The 26620-nt window shown below is 46.2% G+C and overlaps 1 protein-coding gene across 6 annotated transcripts in view; it reads left to right on the top strand.

Annotated features, from left to right (window-relative positions):
- The window catches only part of LOC140385425 (ATP-binding cassette sub-family C member 9-like), a 333755-nt gene that overhangs the window by 268465 nt on the left and 38670 nt on the right, over nucleotides 1–26620 (top strand). For all 6 annotated transcript variants that reach the window (XM_072467561.1, XM_072467564.1, XM_072467563.1 and 3 more), the window contains 6 exons: nucleotides 1470–1665; nucleotides 2318–2431; nucleotides 3860–3992; nucleotides 6848–7051; nucleotides 17294–17402; nucleotides 17509–17587. In XM_072467561.1, the coding sequence (XP_072323662.1) occupies nucleotides 1470–1665; nucleotides 2318–2431; nucleotides 3860–3992; nucleotides 6848–7051; nucleotides 17294–17402; nucleotides 17509–17587 (835 nt within the window). The remainder of the gene's footprint in view (nucleotides 1–1469; nucleotides 1666–2317; nucleotides 2432–3859; nucleotides 3993–6847; nucleotides 7052–17293; nucleotides 17403–17508; nucleotides 17588–26620) is intronic.

Below are 26620 nucleotides of genomic sequence, written 5' to 3'. Positions count from 1 at the left end.
CTGGCACAATAATTAAGTACACCGATGAATCCAGTAGTGTGCAAAGCAAAATCTCCAAATAGCATGCTGTGCAGGCCTCTTGATGATGAAACAGTTGTCATTATGGATCTAAGATGCAGCTCAGCCATGTTAACAGAATTGTTACCGCACGCAAGAGGCTATTTGGCCTGTCATGTCTGCACTGGAATTCCGACTGAGCAATACACCCAGTGCCATTCCCCTGCCTTCTCCCCATAACCTTGCATATGTTTCCTATTCAGGTAATAATTCAATTTACTAGAGCGCCACGATTGAACCTGCCTCCACCACTTGCTCTGGCAGCGCATTCCCGATATTTGCCACTTTCTGCATGAAAACATTTCTCCTCATATCTCCATTGCTTACTTTGGTGATTGATTAAATTTGTGCTCTTTCATTCTCAATTCCTTCAGTAGTGGGAACAGTTTTTACCATCTAATCTGTCCAGACCCCTTCTGATTTTGAATATCTCTATTATTTCTCCAAGGAAAACAGTCCCGCAATCTGTCTACATAACTGGAGTTTCTCCTCCCTGGAATTATTTTCGAGCATTTTATCTACATCCTTCCTAATGCCTTCACATCTTTCCTAAATTATGGCACACCGAACTGGGCTCATTATTCCAGTTAAGGCAGAATCATTGTTTTATACAAGTTTAACATAAATACTAAAATAAAAACAAAATACTGCAGATGTGAAGTAAAAACAGAAAGTGATGCCTGGCCTGGCAGCATCTGTTGAGAGAGAAACAGAGTTAACGCTTAGAGTCCGTCTGACTCTTCTTCGGAACGGTTTGTAACTATGTTCTTGGAGAGCTTAAAGCCAACCCCTGAAACAGGCAATTATTCCAAATAATAATGAGTATCACCTTGATAAATACAAAAAGCTATTTTTAAAAAATGGTTGCATTTCTGTTATTAAAATATTGCCCGGACTTCTCTGGCCTTTGGAACTCTCTTTTCCCACTGGCAGCGCAACCCCATCCGTGAGTTTCCCGGAAGCGTGGGGATGCTTCAATGTAAAATCCCATTGACAAGGAGTGGGAGGAGAGATTCCCACCACCAGTGAACGCTGCGCCGCTGAGAAACGCGCGGCCTGGAGTACCGGAGAATCCCGCCCATTATCAAGTTCTTTGCTCTTGATTCTGAAATATTGATTTTCTTTCTATAATTTTTGATATCCTGTAAATTGTCTAGTTTGGCAGTGAAAAGAAGAAGGGTGTTTGGAACAAAATTAAACTTTTATATTTAAAAATGAAATCTTCCTCTCAATATCAACAATATTTGGAGAGATGTTAGTTGTGTACATCATTGAATTTGTCATAACGATCAAAATCTTTTAATGGAATGTAAAGCAATTGTTGTAGACTGATTCAGCCATTAGACGTGTAATATGTAAAAGCAGTAATATTTATTAAAATTGTATTTTAATTTTGACCTTAATCATTACAGGGAACTTCAGCGTTTGGACAGTATCACCAAATCACCTGTGTTTTCACATTTTTCGGAGACCCTCGGAGGTCTGACAACTATCAGGGCGTATAAACATGAAGACAAATTTTTTCAACAAATCCTTAACAAGATTGACTATAACAATGTTGCTTATTTATATCTGAACACAGTGAACAGGTGGTTGGGAATGCGACTGGTTAGTTTTAAAATTTAGTATATATTTTAATGTTTTTGAGAGATTTTTTTTATTTTGTGTAGCTGTGGATAAGTCTATTTGGTGCTTGTAAAACAGTGATGAGCAACCTCGGCTAGTGAGTGGACTGAAAGAGTGCCCCTCCTTCATCTCTGTGGGCCACAAGATTGAAATCAGGCTTGTTCACTAACCATGAATAAGAGTAAATACATTTAAGACATGCAAAATAGTTTCTGATGAGTTATAGAAAATGCTTAATCATTTATATTTTAATAGAACTGTCACAACTTAAAATGGTGGAAACAAAATAAGTATTTATACTCTAGATACAGAGGGAGCTCACTGCTCTCACAGTCAATGTGTGCAGTCAGCATTCACCTCACTTCACCTTGCTTTACATGCATATCACTTCAGTCATACCGGTAGAAAAGAAATTACGCAGTCGGAAATCAGCGCAATGTGACAGCTCTGTGTACCCCAGGGCCACAGATTGCTCGCCACTGTTGTGGAAAGAATACTTGAAAGCATTACATTAGAAGACAAAGTTGAAATTTTGAACTGTGGTTCCCAAAAGATCCAATTGTTAATATCATTCTTGATACCTGAATCTGGATGAATAAATATGTAATTCTAAAATGTTAATTCCATTTTTCAGGATTTAATTGGAGCAAGTATTGTCTTTGCTTCAGCACTCTGCTCATTATTGACAGCAACACTGGGGTACCTGCCAGCTGGACTCGTAGGACTTGCCATTTTATATGCCTTAAAGGTACCGAAGTGAAAGCAAATGATAATTTTGGATGTTAATATGTTCACAAAGTTAATGTGCAATATTATGCCAATATTATACAAAACCTGGTGTATGCTTTTTAGTTACATTTTGACAGCCATTCGATGAAGCCATTTGACATTTCATGCAATGCAAATGCAAAATATGCAGATGCTGAAAAATATTAGCTCTTCAGATCCAGGAGAGAAATAGAGTTAACATTTCAGTTTGATGATCTCTGATAAAAGGTCATTGATCTGAAACTTTAACACTTTTTTCTCCACAGACGCTACCTCGGTGTTAACAGTATTTTCCGTTTTCATTATTAAAATACCAAATAATTCAGATTGAAGCAATATGACTCTCCAAAATCTAATTCTGTTTTTATCTTTGCGGTATGGAATTATTTTCAGGCGCATGAATGCTATAATATTGATATGATTCATAAGGACAGATAACAAAAATCAGTCAGATGGAATAATCAATCTCAATGGTGGAATTGTTTCTAAGCATTCTGCAATCTGACTGAAGGTCAATGCAAAAGGAGCATTTTAACAAGTTCTTCTCTACCTATTATGACCTTTCATTTTGCTGCACAAATGCAACAAAGTTCTGCAGTAGTAAGGCATTTTTAAAACTTTGAGTGACTTAAAATAATTCTTCTCCCCTACTGGAAATGCTCATTTTCTTCATTGAGTTTCTATATTTGATTTTACTTCTTCACATAATAGATCAGTTCAAATGTTTAGTCATCTTTGAATTTTTTAAAAATGCAAGATTTATTTTAAATTGACATTTCACTAATTAAAATTTCAATCCTGACTGCTTAACCTAAGCTGTCCAATCTTTCCTCGTCGCTCTGTGCTGAATAGGATGATCTGTGGTGATAGGGCTGCTATAATAATCCTCCAAATTATCACTTAATATTGAATGTGAAAGGAACTTTTTTCACAAGGTGAATGAAATGCTTTCCTACAAACATGATTTTAAAATAATTAGATAATTATTTGAAAAGAATGATTAGAAAAGGTTGGAGAGGAAAATGGATTTAAGAGTAGACAGCACCTGCAGCAGTGTTAGCACAGACATAATAGGTCCAATTACCTCTAACTCTATTTTGCCAATGCGCTCTATAAGAGAGGTGTAAAAAATATAGGGCAAGATTCTCTGACCTCCCCACGACGTGTTTCTTTGCAGCGGGAGGCAGCCTTCCGTTGGCTGGCATCTGACAGGATCTGCCGCTGTCAATGGGATTTCCCATTTAATCCACTCCACGTCACTGGGGAAACCTGTGGCGGGGGGGTGCTGACAGCAGGACCAGAAGATCCCGCCAGTGTAAACAACCGGAGGATATCGCCCATGACTTGTGCTTTTAATTAGTTCCTTACTTCAGTTGCCTTTATTTATAACGTGCTTCTTTGATTCCAGATGTCTACTTATTTGAATTGGTGCGTCCGGGAATTTGCAGATATGGAAATGCAGATGAATGCAGTTGAGCGGGTGAATCACTACACTACCCTTCCATCTGAACAGCAGCTTAAAGGATCACAAATTGACACAGGTTTAAACATTCATGTTTTTTTTTCAATCCAGTTACTTCCAATCTATTCTTGATTAATTTTCTGGTGACAAGATCTGAATTATTTTAAATAGAAAGCTGCAAAGCCACATTTGAATACGTTAGTCACAGCACATGATGTCATTTGTTTAGAGGTACAAGCACAAACTTAACCTATGGCTTTTATTTGTCATAATGTTCTCCACAAAATATGTAACAATTTATGGAAATTGATTGAGCTTTCAATTAGTGGGTTTTTTTCCCCCCACACAGAGTAATGTAAAATGTTTTCATTTTGATGTTTTGAATTTTAAAAAACAGGAAAAAATGGAAATAATCAACAGATCAGGCAGCACCCTTCATCGAACTTTAACTCTGTTTCTCTCCACACATGCTGGATGACCTGCTGAGTAATTCCTGCATTTTCTGTTTTTTCAGAATTCTAGCATCTGAAGTATTTTGCTTTAGTCTTTCATTTAATACTCTTTTTGAAAATAAATTTAGAGTACCCAATTAATTTTTCCAATTAAGGAACAATTTAGCATGGCCAATCCACCTACCCTGCACATCTTTGGGTTGTGGGGGCGAAGCCCACACAAACACAGTGAGAATGTGCAAACTCCACACAGACAGTGACCCAGGGCCGGGATCAAACCTGGGACCTCAGTGCCGTAAGGCAGCAGTGCTGACCACTGCACCACTGTGCTGCCTCTTGCATTTAATACTCTGACTCAGATCAAACTTCTGAGTCGCGCTGATACCGGAGAATTTTGCCCCCGAATCCTACCTTATTCCAAACGAAGTAAATAATTGAATCAAAGTAATTACGTTATTGAAATCATGAAGCTATAGCATATCTTCTCCTGGTTAAAAATCTTTTCATTGGTTAAATTTATGAAGTAACATTGCTGTCAGCTCAAGAAATCCTGAAGTGCTGTATGGTAATGCAAATTGCAATGCAAAATAGTACCAATGCAAAATGGTACCGAGTGATTTCTTCGTTGAACTTTTAGAAAAGGTGCCACATGTAATCCTTGGCTTTAGAGAGGGAAAAGACAGAAGCACCTTCAAACTTTTTCAAGTAGCCACTTCGTTATAAGATAGAATTGGCGGACGTGAGTGAACAAATCACCTTTCCTTCTTTATTGCACAGGAAGGGCCCCATGGAGGAGAGAGAGAAAAAGTGCTGATTGTAATATTAATAATCGCTTATTGTCACAAGTAGGCTTCAATGAAGTTACTGTGAAAAGCCCCTAGTCGCCACATTCCGATGCCTGTTCGGGGAGGCCAGTACGGGAATTGAACCTGCGCTGCTGACCTTGTTCTGCATTACAAGCCAGCTGTTAGCCCACAGTGCTGTAGTGGGATGTGCAAAATTATTTTCTATTGCTATTTGAATGTGGCCCAGACCTTCCAAGGAGTGCAGTCAGAGTCAGATTGCTACTCCGCACCTTTGTACTTACCCAGGCCAGGAGCTGCACATTTATTGCCCAACCTTCTGACTCTGGCCTGGTGAGAAATATGCAGTGTACCTGGTTCCTGAGACGTTCTAGTGCAGGGCAGCAGAGTTGGGCAAGTGAATTCACACCCCACTTTTACAGCACTAACTGCCCTAAACCAGATAAGTTTAAAGGTCCCTGTGTTTAAATACATTTTGAGAAGCAAGGGAGAAGATTATATCCAATTGCAGGAAATCATTTCTCTTATCTCATCCCACTCTCTGCTGGCCCTAAATTCTACATCACAATCTGTTAAATAGGTGCCCCTGGAAATGTTTTGGAACTGCCCAAGTACAGTCATTGAAGCTCGGTCAGTGGTAATCATGATAGTAACATTGGATTTGGTCAACAAGTTCTTGGTCCTGGTGAACAAGACATATTTGTGATAGACTTGTATTTCCTTAGTCTGGTAAGTGGCTGATATGGGAGTGGGGTGCGGGTTGGGTCGGATAGGTCAGGGCGATAGGGTGGATTGGGGAGGGGGGGTGGGTAGGATGGTTCAATGGAGAGTTGGCTGATGCGGGGGGGGAGGGGGAGAGTTTTTGGTGCAGGAGCAGTCCAGGGTTCGGGAGGGTAGTTCAGTAGGGTGGAGACGTAGTCCAGGGTCAGAAGGGTAGTCGGCGAGGTGTGGGGATCGTCAGTGGGTTGAAGGGTAACCGGAGATGTGGAGGTAGAGAGGGTAATTGGGGGAGGGGGGTTGTCCATGTGGGGGCTGGGAGGTAGTCGGGTTGTTGGGAGGGTAGTCTGGTCATTGGGAGGGTTGGCGAGTGTGGAAGCATATTGGCGGTATGGGACGGGTAGTCAGATGGTCGCGGAGTAGTCAAGGTTGTGAGGATGTAGTCGGGCATTCGTGGGGTTCAGTAAGGTAGTCAAGGGGGGTCGAGGAGAAGGGGAGTTGTTGGGCAATGAGGAGAGTGATAGGGGTTGGGGAGGGTTAGTCAGGCAGGTGGAAAGGGAAGGGTGGTAGTCAGGGGATCTAATGGGGAGTCAGGAGTTCAATTTCATAGTTACCCAGGATTTAAAAGTGGTTTTAATCCTTCAAACCTTTCCTGGGTAACTAGGAGACTGGTTGGTTGGCTGGATGGCCAGTATGGATTAATGCCATGATATTCAAAACCCGTTCTGGCTGGGGTGGATTCTAGACCTTTCTTCTTGCCCTACCCAGGGTGGAGGTCACAGCAATTTGAGTCAGACCTGCTTTCTGTGCGCAAAGAATTGTGCATACAATTTAACTTTGATTTGCATTTTTATTGAAAAAATGATCTTCCATATCACATAAATATGTACAAATAGCAATTCCATTCTGTAACTAAGTACGTGATCACTCGTCAGATTATTTTTTTGTAAACGTTTCTCCAGGTTCTGATCTTACCAACTGGCCACACTCTGGAGAAATAGAGTTTAATGATGTCAGTGTACGTTATGATGAGAAGCTTGAACCTGTCCTCTACAAACTGACACTAAAAATTAACCCTGGAACAAAAGTTGGAATCTGTGGGCGAACAGGAAGTGGGAAGTCAAGCCTGACGTTAGCCCTTCTGAGAATTATTGACAACTTTGAAGGTTTGTGGTTCTTCAGTAGAAGTGTTTTGATTGTAAGCTTGGTGTAGGATGTTTTAAACTTGGAACTGTACAGCACAGTTTAGGCCCTTCGGACCACGATGTTGTGCCAACCATTTATCCCAATCTAAGATCAACCTAACTTACAACCCTTCAATTTACTACTGTCGATGTGCCTGTCCAAGAGTCGCTTAAATGTCCCTAATGAATTTGATTCCACCACCTCCGCTAGCAATGCATTCCACGCACCCACCACTCGCTGTGTAATGAACCTACCTCTGACATCTCCCCTATACCTTCCTCCAATCTATGTCCCCGCATGACTGCCATTTCCGCTCTGGGGAAAAGTCTCCAGCTATCCACGCTCTCCATGCCTCTCATCACCTTGTACACCTCTATCAGGTCACTTCTTTTCCTTCTTCACTCCAGTGCGAAAAGCCCTAGCTCCCTCAACCTTTCTTCACAAGACATCCCCCCCAGTCCAGGCAGCACCTTGGTAAATCTCCTCTGCACGCTCTCCAAAGCATCCACATCCTTCCTATAATGAGGTGACCAGAACGGGACACAATATTCCAAGTGTGGTCTAACCAGGGTTTTATAAAGCTGCAGCAAATCCTCGCGGCTCTTAAACTCAATCCCCCTATTAATGAAAGCCAACACCCATACGCCTTCTTAACAATCCTATCAACCTGGGTGGCAACTTTGAGGGATCTATGTACATGGACCCTAAGATCCCTCTGTTCCTCCACACTTCCAAGAATCCTGCCTTTAACCCGGTATTCAGCATTCAAATTCCACCTTCCAAAATGAATCTCTTCTCATTTATCTAGGTTGAACTCCATCTGCCACTTCTCAACCCAGGTCTGCATCCTGTCAATGTCCTGTTGTAACCTGCACCAGCCCTCAACACAACCTACAACTTCACCAACCTTTATGTCATCGGCAAACTTACTAACCCACCCTTCCACTTCCTCATCCAAGTCATTTATAAAAGCCACAAAGAGCAGAGGTCCCAGAACAGATCCCTGTGGGACACCACTGGTCACCGACCTCCATGCGGAATACTTTCCATCCATTACCACTTGCTGTCTTCTTTCGGCCAGCCAATTCTGTATCCAGACAGCCAAATTTCCCTGTATCCCATGCCCCCTGATTTTCTGAATGAGCCTACTATGAGGAACCTTATCAAATGCCTTACTGAAATCCATATACATCACATCCACTGACCGACCTTCATCAATGTGTCTCATCACATCCCCAAAGAATTCAATGAGGCTTGTGAGGCATGATCTGCCCCTCACAAAGCCATGCTGACTATCTTTAATCAAACTGTTTTTCTAAAGAATCATAAATCCTATCTCTCAAAATCCTTTCCAGTATTTTGCTCACCACAGACGCAAGACTGACTGGTCTGTAATTCCCAGGGATTTGCCTATTGCCTATTCCCTTTCTTAAATAGGGGAACAACATTCGCCTCTCTCAAATCATCCGGTGCTACTCTAGTGGAGAGAGAGGAAGCAATGATCATTGCTAACAGCGCAGCAATCTCCTCCCTCGCTTCTCGTAGTAACCTTGGGCATATCTCGTCTGGCCCACGGGACTTATCTATCCTGATGCTTTTCAAAATTTCCCGCACATCCTCCTTCTTAATATCAACCTGTTTGAGTCTATTAACCTGGTTCACGCTGTTCTCACAAGCAACAAGGTTCGTCTCTCTAGTGAATACTGAAGAAAAATATTCATTTAGGGCCTCCCCAACTCCTCGGATTCTAGGCACAGGTTCCCTCCACTATCCCTGATCTGCCATACTCGATCTCTGATCATCCTCTTATTTCTCACAGAAGTGGAGAGTGCCTTGGGGTTTTCCCTAATCCTTCCCACCATACCCCCTTCTAGTTCTCCTGAGTCCATTTTTGAGTTCCTTCCTGGCTACCTTGTAACCCTCTAGAGCCATGCAACATCCTTGCTTCCTCAACCTTACGTAAGCTTCCTTCTTCCTCTTGACTAGAAGCTCCACTTCTCTTGTCATCCAAGCCTCCTTCATCTTACCATTCCTTCCTTATCTCAGGGGGACAAAACTATCCAGCACTCGCAGCAAGTGCTCCTTAAACAATCCCCACATTACTGTTGTGCATTTCCCTTAGAACATCTGTTCCCAATTTATGCTCCTCATCTCCTGTCTAATAGCAGTATAATTTCCCCTCCCCTAATTAAATACCTTCCCATACTCTCTATGACTATGGTCAAGGTCAAAGAGTTGTGATCACTGTCACCGAAATGCTCTCCCACCCAAACGTCTGACACCTGGCCTGGTTCGTTGCCAAGCACCAAATCCAATATGTCCTTCCCCCTAGTCGGCCTATCTACATATTGAGTCAGGAATCCTTCCTGGACACACCTGACAAAATCTGCCCAATCCAAACCATTTGCACTAAGTAGGTTCCAGTCCATATTAGGGAAGTTGAAGTCACCCATGACAGCAACTTTGTTACTTCTGCACCTTTCCAAGGTCTGCCGCCCAATCTGTTCCTCCATCTTTCTACTGCTATTGGGGGGGTCTATAGAAAACTCCCAATAAAGTGACTGCTCCTTTCTTGTTTCTGACTTCCACCCATACTGTCTCAGTAGACAAACCCGCCTCGATTACCTCCTTTTCTGCAGCTGCGATGCATTATCTAATTAACAGTGCCACACCCCCTCCTCTTTTACCTCCCTCCCTATTCTTCTTAAAACATCTGAACCCCGGAACATCTAACAACCATTCCTGCCCCTGTGAAATCCATGTCTCCGTAATTGCTAAGTACTGATCCATGCTCTAAGTTTGTCTCTCATATTCCTGACACTCCTAGCATTGAAACAGACACACTTTAACCCATCCCACTGAGTGCAACTTTGCCCTATCAACTGTCTATCCTTCCTCACAGACTGGCCGTTCAACAACTACCCTATTCTCTGATCCTATATGCTAATTTTATGAACACTTATGTTTACTATATGCCAATTTTATTAGCATATGGTAAACATATGTTTTAATAAAATTGGAATATGAAAATATGACAAACGTAAATATTTAGATAATTTAAATTCCATTGCATTCAAAATTGCATTCCAATTTGCTGCATAAAAAGGAAAAAACTTCTTTGCAAGCGGCGCCACAGTCGGCCGGGTGCCATGTTGCTGACCAGGGGGGGGCGTTCGCGAGGGCTGGTGGGGGATGGCCAGGGGGGGAGTTTATGGCAGGTCGGGTCCACGCACGGCCGGCGCCATGTTTTACGGTGCGACCGAACAAGGTCGTCATCGTGCACATGCGCGACCACGGACCCAGCCATTCTCCAGCCGTTTATATCGTGGGAGCCGGGAGTTTTACCTGGCGGGGCTGCTAGCCCCTCACCAGTCGCAGGATCGGTGAGGTTTCGGCACCAATTTTGCCATCGTAAAGCGCCACCGTTCTCATGCCAGCGTCGGCACTTAGCCTCAAAAACGGTGAATCCAGTTCCTCATCTTTTCTCTGGTTCTTTTAATCTTAGATTTTCTTCAACCTCCACCCTCTGGTTACCAACCCTGTTCCACATGGTAACAGTTCCTTTCTATATACTCCAAAAAAAAACTTGTACTTTAAACATCTATTTTAAAGCTCCCATCAACCTTTTCTGTTCAAAGGTGAACAATGCCACCTCCTGCAGCCCCTCCATATAACTGAAATCCCTTATTCAATATCATTCAGGTTGCTTGGTCAAAATCCTGGAACTACTTCCCCAAACTGCACAATGGGTGTACCTACACCACATGGACTGCAGGGGTTCAAGAATACAGCTCACCACCACCTTCTCAAGGGAAATTAGGGATGGGCAATAATTGTTGGTCCAGGCAACAAAGCCCACACCCCTTGAATTAATAATTTTAAAAAACCTCCTCTGCACCCTCTCCAAATGTTGAGAACCTTGGCTACTGGTAAACTACGGGCGCGTTCTTCCGGCTGCGTTGCTCTCGAGCGAGAGCACAGCACAGCCGGTAGATGCTGGGAGAGGCCTCCCATGGACTTCCCAGTAGCCTTTACGCCACTCGAGATCTACCCAGATATCACGAGGCGTTGGAATCAGAAGCTCGCCCAAAATGGGCGTGACCAAATGGCACACGCCTTAGTAGGGTTCAAACCTACTTAGGCGAGCTCACACTGTGTCTACCGGCCTCCCAGGATCTACTGGCCTCCCAGGGAGGCTGCAGCCGGGTGCCGTTCAGTACTGGTCCACACAAAGGTGGACCAGGCAGAACGGCACCCTGGGGTCTCCCAGGCCATTGGAGGCCCCTGGCTGGCCAGGGATATTGCAGGGTGGTCCCTTGGCCCTCCACCTGGAACTATTAGATAGCAGTGGAGAACTCCCAGCAAAACCCGCCACAAATGACACTTAGAAACTTTTCCGTTAGATTGCACCCTACATTTCAACTGTTTCTGGATTGCTCCCAGTGCCATGCAGTATAGCCGACAGGGAGGTCTGAAGGAATGGGGTGGAATATTTCAGATTCTTGGGAACAGAGATCACTTCTGGCCCAGAGAATTTATACAGAAAGAATGTTTTTCACTTAAACTGGAGAGGCACAAACGTCCTGATGGAAACCGCAAATAGGGCCGTGGGAAAAAATTTAAACTAAAATGTTCAATCGTGAAAGGTAACCCTGTCTATTGTCAGAAGTTCCTCATAGCCCAGTATGAGCCTCCACATCTCTGGTCCAAGATATAATTGCCAACACCACAGGAGAAGTTTTGCAAGGCTTCACCTGTAGTTCAAACTTTGCAAATGAGGAGCATGGGCCATATAATCAGGCATGCAGATTCGTGCACCCACTTATATATAAGCACTATGTATGGAGATAGTGCAGTGTAGCACCCAGTCACAATTGAATACAGCAACTTGTATTTATATAGCACCTTTAATGTAATGAAACATACCAAGGTGCTTCACAGGAGCATTAAAAACAAAGAGCGCAATTTGCCAGCCACGCTGGGCCAGAAAAGCATCTCGCTGCGGTGCAGCATGGCCGGTGAAAGCCAGGAGACCCCACTCCCGGGATCTACCAGCTAGCAATGCCTCGTCAGATTCAACGCAATCTCACGAGATGTTACAAGGGAAATCCCACCAACATTGGGCGGGATCAGTTTTTGGCAAATCTGCATATTAGAGTGAGGCAGTAAACCTTACTCTAATGTGCAGATTCCCAAGTTACCTCGGGGCCCAGGATCGAATGCCATTTGGTACTGGTCCCCACAAACGGGAACCAGACAGAACGGCACTCGAGTGGGTCTCCTAGAATTGGAGGCCCCCAGCTGCATGCCCTTTGGGCCGGGTGGTACCCTGACAGTGCCAGCCTGGCACCCTGGCAGTACCATCTTGGTGCCAGCCTGGCACTGCCAAGGTGCCCAGATTGCACTGCCAGCTGGCAAGGGCACTGCAAGGGTGCCAAGTTGGCACTGCCAAAGTATCAATCTGGCATTTTCTGCACGCTTGATTGGGCTGGGGTTGCCCGGTGTGGGTGTTGGGGGGCCGGAGGACCCTCGCATGTTGCGCTGAGCTGGGGTGTGGTCGGGGCTTTTTTGTGTGGAGGTCGGAGATCGGGACGCCTTTTGAAAATGGTATCCCGATCTCTCGCTACAATGGGGATTCCGGCAAGTTGAGCTCCCCATTGTAAAAAATGGGGTGATGTGTGGCCTCGGCCGTGTGTTTCCCGTTCAGGCCCCTTATTCAAATCCAGTCATGTTGAATAACCACGTGTTTCTCGGCACTGCGAGTGCCGGGGAACACGCGGCTAAACGCTCTCACTCATGCACTTTATTCCCTTTTGGGAAGATCGTGGCCAAAATATGACACAAAGTCACAAAGGGAAATATTAGGTCATATAATGCTAAGCTTGGTGAAAGAGGTATGTTGTAAGGAGCAACTTAAGGGAGAAAGCGATGTAGCGGCACGGAGAGGTGAAGGGAGGGAATTCCAGAGCTGGGAGCCTCGACATCTGGAGGCACAGCCATCAGTAATGGAGTGTGTATAATTGGAAATGCCTGAGAGGCCAAAATTAGAGGAGCACTGATATCTTGGTGGGGAGTTGAGCTGGAGGATATTCCAGAGACAGGGAGGGGCAAGGCCATGGAAAGATTCAAAAACAAGCATGAGAATTTTAAAATCATGATATTGCTTGAGTGGGAACTATTATAGGTCAGCATGTACAGGGGCGATGGGGAATTGAACTTCTGGGCATCAAGATGACCTCAAGTTAAGGGGAGAGTTTGGGAGACCAACAGCTAGATGGCTCCAAGGCATGATGGCTGGAAAATTTAATGTTCTGTTAAATGAAGAGGGTTACCTCCTTTGGCACTACAGGAATCTTTCTGCAGAAATCACGATACCTGTTGGGAGATAACCACTCCCATGTACTGAGGTAGGGGCAGAGAAGATATAACCTGTAATACAACTGATTTATTAACCTGACCCCTGGTTTTATAAGAGGTTAGTGGTCTGATGCTGATTCTGTTTCATAGAAGACACCATGATTAGGTGTTCAGAGTAAAATACATGAATCAAATTCTTAATAAATTATGGATTAATTCCAATAAGACCTCTGCCACCTATTTGGACCATATATAATTTCACAAATTACAGTATTAAGATGATCATAACTAAGAAGTAACATTCCTAGGGGTATTAGAATATGAACTATCCCTGATAAATTTTCAAGGATTGCATTTTATATGATTCCCTGTACTTCCCTAATTTGAGGATTCTGCCCTGTTACCAATAGTTAGAATAGTTGGTATATTTTGGGATTATTGTAAGTAGTGTTTTCACTCATACGATATGAAGCATTGATTTTCTTTCACACAAGATTTATATTTATATAAATATTTATATTCAAAGGTTTAGAATTACATGCAGTTTCAAGACAGACTTCTTGTTCATACATGCAGTAAATGAACAACTTGTATTTTGTTTTGTGCAGTTCTCTGCTGTGGTGATATTGCTTTCAGTGGGTCAATTATTTTGATATCTTTGTAATTATATGTATATAGTCAGGTTAGTGAAGGGTTAATAATTACACCTCTGTAAATCAAACACTATAGGGCGCCACCACTTCTGTGTATTTAAATCAGACTTTGAGGGAATTCTGGGAGTAGCATAAGAAGAAGCTGGAAGGAAAGCATGGTGAAAGCATACGAAGATTAGAGTAGATAGAGTTAACACAAGGTTAGATCATAGTGTAGTTGGTGACTATTTAGATTATTGAGTACTGCTAGACCAGATTCAATATTACTTAATTATTAACTGTAGCTCAATAGAATGTACGAGCTTCAATTAATTAATAGTTTTATAATAAATTAGTTGTGTTTCAATCTTTTGATTGCTATATTCTTTGTCAACACCACATTGGATCATTCTGGAATAAAGGACAAAGAATGCAACATATTACCAAGAATGGTAATATAACATGCTACCAGGAGCAGAAACATAACATGGTACAAGGAGTGGACAGCTTTAAATTTTAATGTACCACGATATAATATCCATGATGTGGAGATGCCGGCGTTGGACTGGGGTGAGCACAGTAAGAAGTCTTACACCACCAGGTTAAAGTCCAACAGGTTTATTTCGATGTCACTAGCTTTCGGAGCCCAGGTGAATCACCTGAGGATGGAGCAGCGCTCTGAAATCTAGTGACATCGAAACAAACCTGTTGGACTTTAACCTGGTGTTGTAAGACTTCTTACTATGATATAATATGGTACCAGAGTGACTGCTGAAGCTAGTTAGATAGTTTAGTAAGGATTTAGTCAGAAAAACTAACACACAACTCGAATTTTGAAGAACACACCTGAGACACTGACAAATCCAGGACTCATGGAGAAAGCTCATGCTCCACGACGACTCCGGATCAATGGTAAACTAAATGTTAACTGGTGAGTGTTTAAACAAGAGTTTCAGCAAGCGCACCTGAAAAAAACGTGCGATTCCAATTCTGAACGTCCTGCGCATGTGCGGGACCTGTTTGCACATGCGAACTTGCAAAAAAGACGTAAACCGGAAAAATACCGTTCTGCGGATGCGCGAAAAGCTGCGCATGCGCACATGAAGAAAGAACGCAATCCGGAAGACAATTGATTTGCGCATGCACAATCAAAGTTTGCACATGGCGTCAAGAACGTCATGACATCAGAACATTTTGGACACGTCCACTTGAAGGGAAACTGCCCGAAAATCAAAAAAAAACTTTTAAAGGCACAAAACACAGGTTTAAACGAACAGCTGAAGAAAACTTTTGCAGCACAATGGAACAAAATGTTTGCAACATGTAGAAAATGTCAACAGATCTATAAGAAAAGAAGATCAATTGTACATTGAAGAATATTGCTCAGATATGGCAGAGATGTTTGGATTTGATGATTATTGTGTTAGCAACACGGTTGAAAAGCTAAATACCACACTACTGTGGTAGATGAATCCAATACCTTGATGGCATTGCATTAAGTTGCTACAATGGACATCAGTAACTGGTCAAATGAACAAGAAGAAAAAGACTCCACAGAGAGAGCACTGAAAGACACCACAGAAAGAACACTGAAAGACTCCACAGAGAGAGCACTGAAAGACTCCACCGAGAGAGCGATGAAAGACTCCACAGGAAGGGCATTGACAGACTTAAGAATGGAAACAATTAAAGACTCCAGAGAGAGAACAATGTAAGAAAAAGACTACAAAGGTCTTTCAAGCTTATTTGATCAACAAGAAGACTAATGAAGGTCTATCTGGCTTATTTGATCAACAACAAGAAGACTATGAATGTCTACCCACTGTATTTGTGAATAGTGACAAAGTGATCACAATTCGCATACAAGATGTACAGGACCACAGCGAGACTGACAAATCTCAGCTGGACTGTACAAAGGAACATGACAATCAAAGTACAGCAATGAATGACTCAATTGAGCACACATTAATTGTGCACAACCTACAAGACAATGACACCTTGGAGACATTGACTTCAGATGAGGAGCACCAAGATATCAAAGATAAATCAAATCATCCAGAAAGGACTGATGTAACAAAGCTCAACGATGCATCAGATCATTCAAATGAACCTGAAATCACAAAGTGCAACGAAACATCAGATCATTCAAAGGACACTGATACTAAAAAGTTTGAAAATGACTAAAACCAGCCAAATGGAACAGTTATTGACCACAAAAACAGAAAACTACAGAACAACACACTGTACACAATGGTACAACTGTGAAACTGAAGGACAATTGAACAGCACAGTCCAAAACAATGCCAGGAAGAACAGGACATTGTTCAGACAAAACAAGTCATGCCAACGAATCTCATGAATTCGTATTTGCTCCAAGACAAAAAAGCAAACCAGTTTTTAAGGCAAATGACATACAAAATCGATACCACAAGAACGGGCAAAAGACCAGGTGCAAAAAGACCAGGTCAGACAACAAAAGTAGTTCAACCAATCGAACACCTGATGATGGCTTGTTGGTACTTCAGCACACCACGAGTGAAGACTAAGAACCGACTCCATTTGTGAATCATCACAGATGGACTGTTTAATTAATGATTTTTTTCACTACATGTTAAATTCATATACATATCATGTATTGTGTACCGATATTTTACTTTTTTCCTTTGTTAACAGAAAAAAAGTCTAAAAAAAAATGGGGATGTAATGATATGTATATAGTCAGGTTAGTGAAGGGTTAATAATTACATCACTGTGTAAATCAAACACTAGAGGGCGCCACCATTTCTCTGTATCTAAGTCAGACTCTGAGGGAATTCTGGGAGTAGCATAAGGAGAAGCTGGAAGGAAAACATGGTGAAAGCATAAGAAGAAGATTAGAGTAGATAGAGTTGACACGAGGTTAGATCATAGTGTCGTTTGTGACTATTTAGATTATTGAGTACTGCGAGACCAGATTCAATATTACTTAATTATTAACTGTAACTCCGAGTGTGTGAACTTCATTTAATTAATAGTTTTATAATAAATTAGTTTTGTTTCAATCTTTTGATTGGTATATTCTCTGTCAACACCATATTGGATCATTCTGGAAGAAAGGACATAGAATACAACATATTACCAAGAATGGTAATTAACCTGCTACCAGGAGCAGAAACATAACAGCTCTGACACAAAATGTTTACAGATTCTGTTTGTTAATTAAGTTGTTAATTTTGACACTCATTACCATTTCAGGCTGTATAAAAGTTGATGGATTAGACATTTCCTCAGTCAAGTTGGACCATTTGAGGAAATCAATCTCAATAATTCCCCAGGATCCTATTTTGTTCAGTGGCACTATCAGGTAAATCATGCATTGCAGTTGCAAGGCACACAGTTATAAAATTACAATTTATTCTTGAATTTTGTTCAGTTTGCTGAAGTGCATCTGTATACTGATTTGCATGTAGATTTAATCTGGACCCAGACTTGGTACACAGCGATGAGGAATTGTGGAAAACCTTAGAAGTTGCACAGTTGAAGTCTGTGGTAAGTGATTGGCTTGCCTGGTGCTGTAGATTCTCTCTGCTGATTTCATCTAATCTCTGCATGAATATTTTATTCAAAAGTGTGTTAATTATTTTGAAAAGTTGAGATTAATTAGAACCTGTTCATTTTATGAATTGCTGCAAAGAAACTGCTGTTGTTTGTATAATATTTTTTAAATTCCTACTTAGATTTTGACCTGAGTTTTTCTAGTAAAATAACTGCAAGGATGAACATAATTATCATAAAATGTTTCATGTGACGATTGAACAGTCTTGCCCATCAAATATTCCTGAGAATGTAGAATCATACAATTATTGAAATTTAAATCACAGAATGAGGCTGTTCAGCCCACTTGTGCCTGTGCCAGCCCTATAAAAAAGCTCTCTACATGGTTCCATTCCCCTGCTCTATCCCATACTCTTTTAAATCTTGTTATTTATCCACTGTCTTTAAAAGCTGCCACCACTTTTTCTGTCATGAGTGTATCAACAACCAGCTTGAGTTTAAAAAGAAAAGTCACCTAATTTCTCCTTTCATTTGTTTAGTAATGCTCTTAAATTATATCCACTAGTTACTGACTCTCAGACCAATAAAATATTTATTCCCTTATCTATCACGTCTTCATGGACCTATTTTTCTGAATTCAATTCAAAGGATATAGGCAGCACTAACCAGTCCAGCATTTATTACCAGCAGTGCTTGATGTGTTAAGTAAGTTGGTTCAACGTTGATTGCAACTGTATGCAATGAAACTAGAAACAGGCTTCTGACACAGGAGATGGTCCAACACTGTTTTATTGAACTTCCTGATTGCTGTACATAGTCTGCTGTGAGTTGACACTCTATCAATCTAACTGATAACCTCCTACTGGCTTGACCAGACTAACTCTCTACCTCATGGTGGAGAGTGCTCACTGGCTTGTGCACTCTTACTATCTCAGTAGCTGTGTCCTGTAGAGAGAGAGAGAGTCTGAATGCCTGTGTGCTTTATAGTGGTGGTGTCCTGTCTGGTGATTGGTTGTTATGTGTTGTGTGTGTTCATTGGTTATCCTATGTGTCAATCACTGCCTGTCTGCATCTCATTATATACATGAGCGGATATTATGACATCTCCCCTTTTTGAAGTAAATTTTGGAACGTGGCGATATATATATATATTATATATATATATTATATATATATATATATATATATACATGCATGATTATATACAAGTGGTGAGTGAATGAACATATGTACATGGGACTGTGTCTGTCGTGCAGATACAGAGCAAACTGAACAAAATTTACAAGAGTTAAGTCTATAGATTCAGTCTTTGTGGTGGGCGACGAATTCTTGTCGATCGCCTCAGTGGTGGAGGGGGGGGACACCGGCACTTGGACAGGCGGGATTGCTGCCATGTCGGTGGCCTCATGGACAGGCGGGATCGCTGCCAGATCGGTGGCCTTGTGTTGCGAGGTGTCCGGAGGAGGCATGATGACATGCGGATAAGTGCGGCCAGGCAGTGGGCAGAAAACTTAGCGCAGCGCCCTCCTGTTGCGCCGTAGAATGGAGCCATCAGCCATTTGGACAACGAAGGACCTGGGGGCAGCCTGCCTGACGACAATAGCTGGGGCTGACCAACCTCCCTCAGGCAACTGGACGCGAACAACATCGTCTGGAGCCAGAGCAGGTAGATCCTTGGCATGAGCATCGTACGTTATCTTCTGCTGGTCCCTGGATCGCTGCACTTTCTGCAGCACCGTGAGGCGGTCAAGGTCTGGAACATGGATGACTAGAACAGTCGTCCTCAGGTTGCGGTTCATGAGCAGCTGCGCCGGAGACAAACCAGTCGACAGAGGGGTTGCCCTGTATGCCAACTGTGGTAATACCAGGTATTGCGGTACCAGAGAGAGGACTAACCATTGGCTAGACCGCGGGGTCTACCATTGGGCAATGTACATAGCCCCGCCCTGAGAGTCGGGGTATAAGAACCAATGCCGTCCCAGCAGCCTTCACTTCTGTAACTTAGCTGCTGGGTACAGTTCTATCTGATTAAAGCTGAATCGATATGACTCCACGTGGACTCAAGCGTATTGATTGCGTATCAATTTAATCAGGTAAGTACTTCTGAAGGATGGATCTTTGCATCAAGCCGGCGTGCCTTCAGCTCAGCCCGCACGCAGAAAATTCTACCGAGATTTTTAAGCATTGGCTGGCACGCTTCCAGAGCTACCTCGAGACGGCTGCCGACACCCCCACAGAAAGGCAAAAAATGCACCTCCTACGCTCGCGGGTCAGCCCGGCGATCTACCCCCTGATCGAAGGGGCGGCGAACTATGATAAAGCCATGGAACTGCTGGAAGGACACTACATTCGTCCACTTAATGAGGTCTACGCCCGTCACCTGCTGGCAATGAGACGGCAGAGCCCAGATGAGACGCTAGAAGATTTCTACAGGGCACTGATCGTGCTGGGCCAAAACTGCGGCTGCCCAGCGGTGACGGCGAACGAGCACTCCGAACTTTTAATTCGAGATGCTTTTGTGGCAGGTATGATCTCCCCTGACATTCGCCGAAGGCTGCTCAAAATGGAGACGCTGGGCCTCACCGAGGCCCGGGCCCTGGCAGGGTCCATGGATGTGGCGTACAAAAACGCCCTTGCGTACGCACCCGCACGCACCGTGCCCCCCTGGGCTGCGTGGCACCCCGCCGCGGCAGCCCCCCAGACTTACCCGCCTAACCCGCAGACTTACCCGCTAACTCCGCAGGCCTGCGCGGCAAGGCGCCCCGCTACCGCCGCCGGCCAACGCCGCTTCTTCTGTGGCCAGGCGAATCACCCGCACCGTCACCTTCAAAGGGTGCGGCAAAAAAGGCCACTATGCCGCGGTCTGCCTCGCCCGCGCGGTGAACGCGGTATCCAACGACTACCCTCAGCCATACCTCCAGCTGCCCGCTGCGCAACCACAGCCGTTCTTCCACTTCCCGACCATCCCAGGCCCACCGCCGCACTCCCTTTTCCCAGCCCTGCCGGCCCAACGCGCACCGCAGCCTTTACCCTGTCAGGCAGCGTCACAGCCGCAGCCATTTTTTCCCCCTCCAGCAACCATGCTGGAGTAGTACGCACAGCCATTCTGTCCCTCGCCGGTCCAATCGTCGGGGTCTCCGTCCCCGAACACATTGCGATCTCTGGCCGGCGCCATCTTGGATGGGGCCCCAAACCCCCAGCGCGGCTGGCTACGCGCCGCCCGACCAAAACCCTTTGTTGCAGCTGGCCTCCGCCACGCTGGAGCAGCGTGCGCCGCCAGGTTGCTCCTCCCCGCCGCCATCTTCCGAGTCCCCGGACTCCACGTGCGATCCATGGCCGGCGCATCTTGGATGGGGCCCCCAGCGCGGCTGGCTACGCGCCGCCCAACCAAAACCCTATGTTGCAGCTGGCCTCCGCCACACTGGAGCAGTGTGCGCTGCCAGTTTGCTCCTCCCCGCCGACATCCTCCGAGTCCCCGGACTCCACGTGCGATCCATGGCCGGCGCCATCTTGGATGGGGCCTCAAGCCCCCAGCGTGGCTGGCTACGCACTGCCCGGCCAAAACCCTTTGTTGCAGCTGGCCTCCGCCTCGTGGGAGCAGAGTGCGCCGCCATTCTGTCCCTCCCCGCCGCCATTTTGTTTCTCCCCGTCGCCTTCCTCGGAGACCCCGTGCTTAAAGCGCTGACTCTATGTGCGATCCATGGACGGCGCCATCTTGGATGGGGCCTCAAGCCCCCAACACGGCTGACGATGCGCTGCCCGATCTTCACTCCTTGCTGCAGCTGGCCTCCGTCACCCTGGACCAGAGTCGGCCCCGAACGCTAGCAAAGGCCACCACGACGATTGGCATCAACGGCCACGTGACGTCATGCCTCATCGACTCCGGGAGCACGGAGAGTTTCATCCACCCCAACACGGTAAGGCGCTGTTCTCTGGTCACCTACCCCACCCAACAAATGATCTCCCTGGCCTCCGGGTCACACGCGGTGCAGATAAAAGAGTTCTGCTTCGCGAACCTCACCGTCCAAAGCAGGGAATTCCGCAATTTCCGCCTATACGTGCTGCCGCGCCTCTGCGCAGCCACCCTTCTGGGACTGGATTTCCAGTGCCACCTACAAAGCCTTACTTTTAAATTCGGCGACCCTATACCCCCCCCTTACGGTTTGCGGCCTCGCGACTCTTAAGGTCGACCTGCCTTCCCTGTTTGCGAACCTCAACCCGGATTGCAACCCATCGCCACCAGGAGCAGACGGTACAGCGCCCAGGACCGGACCTTCATCATGTCCGCGGTCCAGAGGCTGCTGAAGGAAGGGGTCATCGAAGCGAGCAACAGCCCCTGGAGGGCTCAAGTAGTGGTGGTTAAGACCGGGGAAAAGCATAGGATGGTCATCGACTATAGCCAAACCATCAACCGGTTTACGCAACTGGTCGCGTACCCCCTCCCCCGTATTGCCGAACTGGTAAACAGGATCGCGCAATACAAGGTCTTCTCCACGGTGCATCTCAAGTCTGCCTACCACCAGCTACCCCTCCGTAATAGCGACCGCCAGTACACTGCCTTCGAAGTAGATGGGCAGCTCTACCACTTTCTAAGGGTTCCCTTCGGTGTCACAAACGGGGTCTCAGTCTTCCAGTGTGAGATGGACCGAATGGTTGACCGGTACGGCTTACACGCAACGTTCCGGTATCTTGACAACGTCACCATCTGCGGCCATGACCAGCAGGACCACGACACCAACCTCCGTAAATTTCTCCAGACCGCGCACCTCCTCAATCTGACCTACAATAAGGAGAAGTGCGTGTTTAGCACCGACCGTCTAGCCATCCTAGGCTACGTAGTGCGAAATGAAGTCATAGGCCCCGACCCCGAACGCATGCGCCCCCTTATGGAGTTCCCCCTCTCTCACTGCCCCAAGGCCCTAAAGCGCTGCCTTGGCTTCTTTAGCTACTATGCACAATGGGTCCCTAATTACGCCGACAAGTCTCGACCCCTAATCCAATCCACGACCTTCCCCCTGTCGACGGAGGCCCGCCATGCCTTCTGCCGCATCAAAGCGGACATCGCAAAAGCCACGATGTGCGCCATCGACGAGTCCCTCCCCTTCCAGGTCGAGAGCGACGCGTCTGACGTAGCTCTGGCCACCACCCTCAACCAAGCGGGCAGGCCCGTGGCTTTCTTCTCCCGCACTCTCCATGCCTCCGAAATTTGCCACTCCTCGGTAGAAAAGGAGGCCCAGGTCATAGTGGAAGCTGTGCGGCACTGGAGGCATTACCTGGCCGGCAGGAGATTCACTCTCCTCACGGACTAACGGTCGGTGGCCTTCATGTTCGATAATGCACAGCGGGGCAAGATTAAGAACGACAAGATCTTGCGGTGGAGGATCGAACTCTCCACCTTCAATTACGAGATCTTGTATCGTCCCGGGAAGCTGAACAAGCCTCCTGATGCCCTATCCCGCGGCACTTGTGCCACCGCACAAGTAGACCGCCTCCGAGCCCTCCATGAGGACCTCTGCCACCCGGGAGTTACCCGGTTCTTCCATTTTGTTAAGTCCCGGAACCTGCCTTACTCCATCGAGAAGGTCAGGACTGTCACCAGGGACTGCCAAATCTGCGCGGAGTGCAAACCGCACTTCTACTGACCAGAGAGGGCGCACCTGATAAAGGCTTCCCGTCCCTTTGAACGCCTCAGCATGGACTTCAAAGGCCCCCTCCCCTCCACCGACCGCAACACGTACTTCCTGAACGTGATTGATGAGCACTCCCGGTTCCCATTCGCCATCCCCTGCCTGGACATGATCCCAACCACCGTCATCAAGGCACTCCAAACTATTTTTACACTGTTCGGTTTCCCCGCATACATCCACAGTGATAGGGGGTCCTCCTTTATGAGCGACGAGCTGCGCCAGTTCCTGCTTAGCAAAGGCATCGCCTCGAGCAGGACGACCAGCTACAACCCTCGGGGAAACGGGCAGGTAGAAAGGGAGAACGGAACGGTCTGGAAGACCGTCCTGCTGGCCCTTCGGTCCAGGAATCTCCCAGTCTCCCGCTGGCAAGAAGTCCTCCCAGTGGCCCTGCACTCCATTCGGTCACTGCTATGTACTACCACGAACCAGACACCTCATGAACGTCTCCTTGTTTTCCCCAGGAAGTCCTCCTCTGGGACCTCGCTCCCAACCTGGCTAGCAACACCCGGACCCGTCCTGCTGCGGAAACATGCGAGGGCGCACAAGTCGGACCTGCTGGTCGAAAGGGTCCACCTGCTACATTCCAACCCCCAGTACGCCTACGTAGCGTTCCCCGACCGACGCCAAGATACGGTCTCCCTCAGGGACCTGGCGCCCACCTGGCCGACCCAGAGCCGAGCAGGCACCGACGCCCCCTACAGGCATCCCTTCCTTCTGCCCATCTTTTGACCTTACAGCGCCGCCTAGGGGTGACGAAACTGCCTGGGAGGAAGACACCACGTTCCCGGAGTCACTACTGCCGGGGCCCTCACCAGGATCGGCGCCGACACTTAGACGCTCCAATAGGACGACCGGGCCGCCCGATCGCAGCACCATTAGGAAATTTAACAACGCAAGAACTTTCTCTGCAGCCCTCGATAGCATGGTACCTGCAATACCTGGTCCTACCCTGAAAAGGCGACAGTAATACTGGCCATCACCCAGGGGGTGAATGTGGTAATAGCAGGTATTGCGGTACCAGAGAGAGGAATAACCATTGGCTAGACTGCGGGGTCTATCATTGGGCAATCTACATAGCCCCGCCCTGAGAGGCAGGGTATAAGAACCAATGCCGTCCCAGCAACTTTCACTTCTGTAACTTCGCTGCTGGGTACAGTTCTATCTGATTAAAGCTGAATCGATATGACTCCACGTGGACTCAAGCGTATTGATTGCGTATCACCAACAGTGCCAGGTTGAAGTCCGAGGCTGAGTGTGCAGCCTTGCACAGCAACCACTTGACAATATGGACACGGTTTTTGGCCTTCTGGTTTGATTGCGGCTAATGGGGACTCGATGTGATGTGACTGAAGTGGTAGGATCGTGCAAAGTCGGACCACACTTGGCTGTAGAAATATGGGCCGTTGTCACTCATTACTGTGAGTGTTATGCCGTGCCTGGCAAACGTCTCTTTGCAGGCTTTAATCACTGATTTGGACGTGAGGTCCGACAGTTTCACCACTTCTGGGTTGCTGGAGAAGTAGTCGACCAAAAGCATGTAATCACGCCCATTTGCGTGAAAGAGGTGTATCCCCACCTTGCACCACGGAGAAGTCACGATCTCGTGCTGTTGCAGTGTTTCCTTGGGCTGAGCTGGTTGAAACTTCTGGAATGTTGTGCAGTTGAGGACCGTGTTTGCAATGTCCTGGCTGATGCCAGGCCAGTAGACTGCCTGCCGAGCTCTGCGTCGACATTTTTCGACACCGAGGTGACCCTCATTGATCTGGCTGAGCACCATGGCTTGCATGCTTTGGGGAATGACAACTCTATCTAGTTTAAGAAGGATCCCCTCGACAACCGTTAACTCGTCCTTAAAGTTGAAGAACTGGGGGCACTGCCCCTTTTGCCAGCCATGGGCAAGGTGTTGCATCAGGCGCTGCAGTAGAGGATCTTTGGCAATTTCTTTGTGTATCTGGACAACTCGTTCATCAGTGGCTGGGAGGTTGCTGGCACACAACTGCACCTGTGCCTCGATGTGGCAAATGAAGTCGCCCGGTTCACACGGCATGGTGATGGATCGGGATAGGGCATCTGCGACGATCAGCTCCTTGCCCGGTGTATAGACGAGTTTGAAGTCATATCGGCAGAGATGAAGAAGAATTCGCTGCAGCTGAGGTGTCATGTCATTTAAATCCTTCTGGATTATGTGGACTAAAGGCCTGTGGTCTGTTTCCACCGTGAACTTCGGCAGACCGTATACGTAGTCATGAAACTTGACTATTCCTGTCAGGAGACCCAGACACTCCTTTTCGATCTGGGCATACCGTTGTTCGGTTGGAGTCATGGCCCTGGAGGCATATGCCACTTGAGCCCAGGACGAGGAATCATCTCGCTGGAGGAGCACCGCCCCAATGCCGTCCTGGCTTGCGTCTGTGGATATCTTGGTATCCTTGGTTGGGTCAAAGAACGCCAGTACTGGGGCTGTGGTGAGCTTCGCCTTCAGCTCAAGCCACTCCACTTGAAGCCACAGGAACACTGTCGACTTTTTAATGAGATGCTGGAAGGCCGTGTTGGGAATGAATTTTCCGAGAAAATTTACCATCCCGAGGAAGCGGAGGACCGCCTTTTTGTCCTCTGGTGTCTTCATGGCATTGATTGCCAGCACCTTGTCGGTTGCAGGTTGCACACCTTGCTGTGAAATGTGGTCACCTAAAAACTTGATAGTGGACCAACCAAACGAGCATTTGGCCCTGTTGAGCTGGAGGCCATTTTCATAAATCATCTAGAAAACCTGTTTGAGGCAAGCAATGTGATCCTCTGGCTTCGTGGACCAGATGATCACGTCGTCCACATAGACTCGCACCCCCTCGATGCCCTCAATTTGTTCAATTATGCGATGAAATACTTCGGAAGCTGATATGATACCAAAAGACATGCGGTTGTAGCAATACCTGCCGAACGGAGTGTTAAAAGTGCACAGCTTCCGACTGGACTCGTCCAGCTGAATTTGCCAGAAGCCACGGGAGGCGTCCAGCTTGGTAAAGAATTTGGCGTAAGCCACCTCACCGGTCAATTCTTTACATTTCGGGACCAGGTAATGCTCTTGCATGATGTTGCGATTCCGGTTTTTGGGATCAATTCAAATGTGGAGTTCGCCAGAGGGTTTCTTGACGCAGACCATGGAGCTGACCCAGTCTGTGGGTTCCGTGACGTTTGAGATGATGCCCTGGCCTTGGAGCTCTCGTAGCTGCATTTTCAGATGATCCTTGAGGGGAGCCGGCACCCGGCGTGGTGCATGATTGACTGGGGTGGCATTCGGCTTGAGCAATAACTTGTAGCAATCTGGGAGCGTGCCCATCCC

The sequence above is a fragment of the Scyliorhinus torazame genome, chromosome 11, assembly GCF_047496885.1.
Source record: "Scyliorhinus torazame isolate Kashiwa2021f chromosome 11, sScyTor2.1, whole genome shotgun sequence".
Lineage (NCBI taxonomy): Eukaryota > Metazoa > Chordata > Chondrichthyes > Carcharhiniformes > Scyliorhinidae > Scyliorhinus > Scyliorhinus torazame.
This window is presented reverse-complemented; position numbering and strand designations above follow the sequence as displayed.